Below are 6,840 nucleotides of genomic sequence, written 5' to 3'. Positions count from 1 at the left end.
ATCTAGCTGGGGTCATCTAGACCCAGCACTCTTACCTGCCTATGCAGGGGGTCGGACTCGATGATCTATTGAGGTCCCTTCCGCCCCTAACATCTATGAATCTATGAATCCTCACTTGTGGCACACATACCACAGGTTGACCACATGTGTTCTAAACAATCTGACTGCATTTGTATGCAATGCAGTTTTATGAACCCACAGGACAACATTTGGCCCAAATTTAAACACCCCAGTCAAGTAAATGTAATTATATTGATCCATTCTAGGGCCAAATTTCACCAACGGTATCTTTGGAGTGTAGTTTATGGAGGAAGTGTTAGCTGCATCTCCCTATCCCTTTCTCTAGTACTGTAGAGAAAGGCATGTGTGAATTGTGGGGAGAGAAGTAAGTTGAACTATTAGTTGTATCACTGAGGGGCTGCCTTTCCCTTTGGACAAAGTCCTAAGTATATACAATTATAAGTGCTTCTAAATTTAGGAATAATTTGGCAAGCAAAATACGCATTCTTTTAAAAAAAATAATTTCAGATATTAATGTCGTGCGAGATCCAATTGTCAGAGACGCCATAGTCATTAGCCAGCTGCAAATGTATGGCATCATAGTCTTTCATTCCATAAATACTGGTCTCTGCTTGTGAACTAAAACAACAGTTCCTCTAGCTCAGCACTTAAAGAAAATGGATGTATAAACATACAGCATCATAGAAAACAGGGCTGGCAGGGACCTTGAGAGGTTACCCATTTCACTGTCCCGTCTCAAGGTAGTATCAATTCTGGCTAGATAATTCCTGACAGAGGTTTGTCTAACCTGCTCTTAAAAACCTTTGCATCTCCCATTCATATCCTATATGCGAACACAATTCCAAGGAAGGTTGTGGAATTTCCATCACTGAGGGTTTTAAGAGCAGGGACATGATCATGTCTAGCACTTGCAATTCTGTAGACAGTGGAGAGACAGAAGCCTCTCTTCTCAGAGGTGTTACAGTGATGGGATGTATTTTATAAAATAAGGTAAATGATCCACTCTCTGCAATAATGGGAAGGTGAGGAAGCAATTTCTTAACATTTATAACATCTAGCTAGTTTTGCTTATGCCTCCTGCCCTCATTGCTGTAGTAGCCAAGCACTTATCAAGAGTTTTAAAAAATAGAAACAACGATTAGCATAAGGTGGATACTTTAATGGCCTTTCATGTCTCAGTGTACAAAGTTTTGCAAACTCCTTGCACACCAAGACCAATATGAACCCCATCAAATTCAAATCTCTCATCCTCCCCCTGAAAAACTACTAAATCCAAATGAAAAATAAGGTAGAACAACTAAAAGGAGGATGTTCTTGCTGCTTTTAGTGATCATGTCTCCAGCCATGACATGATCTTCTGCCTGGTATGTGTATATATACTAGGAATACTTATATAGCCCATTGACTATTTGCCACACGGAGGGCGTGTCTACTCATTCATTAATGTGACGTAGTTACTGCACATTAAGTTTAGTACTGGCTCAGTAACTTGTACTACTGTGCAGTAACACCAACGCACAGGTTTTTAGTGACGCTTACTGTGTAGCTTAATACTACTGTGCAGTAGCTTATTAGCACAGTTTTTGCCCAGCACACTACTGTTCAGTTAGCGTAGACACACCCAGAGATGATAGTCCCTGAATTTGCTTCTGGACTAGTGTTATAAACAGTCGAAAAATAAGTTTTTCCGGTGTTTTAACACTGGTTCTGGATGAATAGCTTGAACTGAGCATAATTACAGCAACAATGCAGGGAAACCAGACGCCTAAAAATTAGTTAAAATTCTAACACAGGTTCAGGGTACAAATCCCGTTACTTAGCAGTTAGCTATATTTTTTTCTACAAGACTGCTTCAATATTCAAGGCACAGGTTGGATGTCTAGGGAGCATAGGGAGGCTGATATACAGTTGCACAAGAAAATATGACTCCACCACTTTCTAAATTTTGAGTACTGGCTTATGCAAATCAAATACACTTCTTTTAATATAGTGTTGTGGAGAGTTTAGGGGATATGTAATAATATACATGCAATAATGTGTGTGTGTGTGTGTGTGTGTGCGCATGTGCACTTGTGTGCATAGATGTATTTATCGTCTGCATCATTACCCCTATTAAAACTATTTAGTAATAGAAACATGGTTATAGAAATGGAATGAAGGGAACGATAAGATTGCTGCATCTGGACTACAATATTAGCATATGAATGGAATCTTTAGAGAGCTCTGGGCACTTGACATCCAAAAACATGAGGTATCTATAAACTAAAATAAATGTGCATCTCTAATCCTGGTATAGAATCTTTCTTCTGTAGGCTATACATGCAAGGGAATGTTTAAGCAACTGTTCAGAAACAGAAAAATAATGTTAATTTGGATAGATGAGAAAATAGATTGTTACAAGTAAGAGAATTTGCTAACTCAGCTGACTTATTTCACTGCTAAATGTCTACATTTATTTAGTACTACCTGAATCTAAAATACCTGTTTCATTATCCAGGAGCTCCTTAAAGTCTCTGCTGTTAGGCTAAACCAAAAAAGCCATAACAGATACATAATGAGGTTGTCACTTTCCAGAGGCAGTAACTTCCTAAAAAGAAGAATGGTCAGGATGGTGTGGTGATGTACAATTTGCTAAGGCATAGAGCCAGTGCAGGAGATAATTGTTTAGGGATTTTAAAATTAATTTTAAGAAAGAAAATTGTAAAGTGAGGAGCAGGGTTGGATGGGGAAGGGACAGGACCTGTAAATAATCATCTACTCCAGCTGGTATAAATCAATCTCCTTCCATTGATTTTAGAGATATACCAATTTGCACTAGCCAAAAATAAGACCCATTAGTTTGATAGTTGTTATCAAAATGAGATATGTGGAACTGATTCCAATTTGTATGGCATGCTTTTATTACAGGAATACCAAATTGATATATTTTTTGCCCAGACCTGGACAGACAGCCGCCTTCGTTTCAACAGCACCATGAAAATACTGACTCTGAACAGCAATATGGTTGGCTTGATTTGGATACCAGATACAATCTTCCGAAATTCCAAAACAGCAGAAGCTCACTGGATCACAACACCCAACCAGCTCCTGAGAATATGGAATGATGGGAAAATCTTGTATACTCTAAGGTAAGAAGAGGACATGTTTGACTAAAACTGCTTGGTGTCCCTTTCTGAATAGTGTTTTTGAAAGCTGGGCTTTTTTCTTCTGCACTTCCCAATTTAAAATCTGAAGGAAGAAGTGTCAAAATTCTGGAGGAAACTAGATGCATGCAAGCAGCCATGTCTGCTCACTTATACAAAACATGATGAAAAATCGTACATCGTATGTTTTGTCAAAAAACATAATTACTTAAATATTAGAGTTTAAGTAAACAATATGGTGTTTCAAGTTATACGTTTGTATTTTAAAATGGACCCGTTTACATCAAAGGCTGTTTTTATTCATTTGAGAAACTGGACTATTCAGATATACCATTCTACCATAAACAAGATTCTCTACAAGCAGTCTGCTTGTGAAATACACCTTCCATGTTACACCTTCTGCACTAATTGTATTCAGCTTCCTCAGTGCATTGTCACACTCATGATACTTGGTTACCAGTAGGAATACCACTGCTGAAAACTGCTACTTAGTTTTTATAGTATTCTCCTATTTTGAAGTTTAATGCAAACCTCGAAAGAATCTTGCTTATTTCAGTGGGTCCTGATAAATAAGAGAAAATAATTTATAACCTTGGTTGTAGACACGTAGCATGTTTAAATGTGTGTAATTTACCTTTCCATCAGTCTAAATGTGGAAAAGACACACAATGTACAGTTTTATAGTAGTATAAGTCACTCCAATTCAAAGGAAAGTTATTTCTGAAAGTTAAGAGTAACTATGCTGGTGTTTTGTGTTCACCAGCTACGCCAGTGTTGTATGTTCACAATTCCAGCTCATTTGGGTTATCTGTTTGCACAGTGAGAATGGATTACTACTTGTGCCTTGCCACCTAGTGGTGATATGGTGCAATAGTACCTACTACACATAGCTGTGTGTCTGCTCTGTACAATAACGTAACTTCAATGAATGTCTAAACTGAGAGAAATTACACTGGTGTACATGTGCTGTGTGTCAGTGTGTGGATGTGAATGATCCCACTTCTATTGTAGTAGAGTGCAGATATTTCTGAACAAATTGGCTGATAGATTTTTCTATCAACTGGTCATTATATCAACAAGAAGCAAAGCTACCTCGAATGAAGTTTGGGTTAATAGCAAGGATCTCGTAAAATAACTGGCTGTGGGAAATAACATAACAAAGGTCTTCACTTTCAAAAGGACTAACTTGGAAAAAAACCCAAATATCTCTTAGGTAAAGTGAATGACTGGACTGATCATTTTAGAGGAAAAATGGATAGGCAAGGACTGCAAAACTTGTGGATGAACAAGAACCTTAAACAGGCTGTTATGAATAAATGAAGGATGTGAAAGCAATGGGAATTGCCAAAGACTTAGCTGAGCTTAATCCTATGAAGAATATTAAAATTAACAGGAAAAAAAAACCCTTCTATGGTCATATAAATAAAAAGAGAATCAGAAAGGAAGAATTAGGGACAATGTATGTTGCCGATAGAGTAGATATCCAGGACCAACCAGGCACAGCCCAAGTATTCAATAAATACTTTGCCTCAGTCTTCATTCAGGATGAAGAAGTAACTGAGAAAACTTGTGGTGTACTGACAGTGTGGGTATGAATATACAATTTACCAGCTCTGAGGTGGAAGCAAAATTTATACTGGTCTCTACTGCAGAATCTGAGGGCCTAGATAATCTCCATTCTAGTACACTGAAGGGATTAGCACATGAAATAAATACTGACTCCTCTATTACAGATTTTCATGGAATCTGTCAACTCGGGGGCAGTACCCTGTGCCTAAAAACATTGAAAATAAAATGCTCATTATCAAAAAAAAAAAAAAAAAAAGGGAGAAAGAGTGATCCAGGCAATTACAGGCGTGTTAATTTTACTTCAGTAACAATTGTTCAGTATCTTAGAACAAATACTGAAAGAAAGAATAGTTAAAGATATGAAGGAAAGAGGAAACGGGATAAAACACAAGATGGGTTTATCAGAAGATGATCATGTCAAACTAATGTCCTTTTTATGACAAGAAAACAGGCGTCTTGGATAAGGGTAATGCAGTATCTTAATTTACCTAGGCCAAAGCAAAGGTTTTGATACTGTGCCTCATGCAAAAGTATTGGCCAAACTTGAGAGGATGAGAATTAGTACTACAAGCATGAGGTGGTGGACAAGGAGTTGGATCAGAAAGAGATTACAGCTGGTTATGCTGAAGGAGGAGTCATCTCAATGGAGAAAGTTTACCAGTGGTATCTCCTTAGAGATTAACCTAAGAGCGTTGAGCCCTAGTTCAAGTCTGGGTTCGTGCCCGGTATGCAAAGGCCAATAAAGATATCAGGGGTGAAAGGATAAAGAAGATTTATTGCTAGCAATAAAAGGTGTAAGCGGAATAATTTTATGTAACAAGCACACCGGTTTTTAATTTTAAGCATCTTTTATACAGGAGTATTGGACTTTTATAAGCATTTTTGTTTGCTAATTGGTTATAAAGGAGTGACGTAAGGAGTTCTTTATTGAGCATGTCTCTATACCTGTGTTTTAGCTATGTATCTTATTTATATACATGTATGTTTTATTAGCATACTTTTTCCCCACCTAGGGGTGTGATTTTTGGTATTTAAATTAGCTCTTTGCCCTAGTCCTCTGATTCTGCTTTTGTTTTTAAGCCTCCTTTATTTAAGACTGTCTCCTCCTTATCATTGCAGATGGGCATTAGTTATATAATAGAGACTTTTACTTGGGCATTGGTGGTATAGTGGTTTTTAGGTCAAACCTGACATTCCCCTCTCTGGAGTATTTTTAATTATTTTTATTATAATTGCTCCACTCAATTTGTTTTAACACAAATCTAGTATTTTTAGCTTTTTTTGTTTGCAAAATTATTTGATTTATCTTAGGCCTGAAGATAGATAAGAAGACAGGTAAACATTGTATATAGCAACAGGCCATAATCCCCATAACACAAAATAAAACAACCATATTAAATAACTGTTTTAACCATCTAACATTGGGAAGCCAGGAAGTTAATCAGGATAAGTCTAAGCCAGATGATTCCAGACATTTTTTTGTGGGTCAAAAATTTTTTTGTTGTAAAAGATTTTTTTTTCCTATGAGTAGGAGTGGACAGATCAGGGTGCCCCACAATAAAACTTTGAACAATTTTATAATAAGGCTTGTAAAACTTAATCAAAGATTGACAAATTATTTAAAGTTCCTTTCTTTTGAATAGGAATTTTAAGTCTATTATTGGCTCCACCTTCCACTGTTTTTTGCCTCTGGTCCCGGAGTCTGCAGAGGGGGTTTTTTGTTCCGGTCTAGCCACCAGCTTTAGGCGACTGGAACGTATTTAAGTCTTGATTTTTTTGAGCTTTGCGGCTGTCAGGGTCGTTAGAAGTATCCTATATGGGCCTTTTTATCTGGCTTGAAGTGGTTTTTTGTTTTAATCTTTTATAATGACGTAATTTTTAGGTAATAATCGATTTTCCGGGGCAGGAGACTGGTCTTGTGTCTGTAGCACATCCCGTATCTGCTGATGGATGGAAGACAAAACAGAAACCAAGGATTATATATATTTTTTAATCATTCCCTCTCCTAAAACATGTAACTGTTGTTTAGTATTTATGGGCAGACTCAGAGGGTAAGGCTTATCATACATTCTCTCAAACGGGCTTAATCTTAATTTAGAATGTGGTG

At 37.1% G+C, this 6,840-nt stretch overlaps 1 protein-coding gene across 1 annotated transcript in view; it reads left to right on the top strand.

Annotated features, from left to right (window-relative positions):
* The window catches only part of GABRG3 (gamma-aminobutyric acid type A receptor gamma3 subunit), a 604,315-nt gene that overhangs the window by 313,925 nt on the left and 283,550 nt on the right, over positions 1-6,840 (top strand). Inside the window, exon 5 of the mRNA XM_014527425.1 lies at positions 2,929-3,149. Within this exon, the coding sequence (XP_014382911.1) occupies positions 2,929-3,149 (221 nt within the window). The remainder of the gene's footprint in view (positions 1-2,928; positions 3,150-6,840) is intronic.

Source organism: Alligator sinensis, unplaced genomic scaffold, assembly GCF_000455745.1.
Source record: "Alligator sinensis unplaced genomic scaffold, ASM45574v1 scaffold144_2, whole genome shotgun sequence".
In the NCBI taxonomy this organism is placed as follows: Eukaryota; Metazoa; Chordata; order Crocodylia; family Alligatoridae; genus Alligator; species Alligator sinensis.
This window is presented reverse-complemented; position numbering and strand designations above follow the sequence as displayed.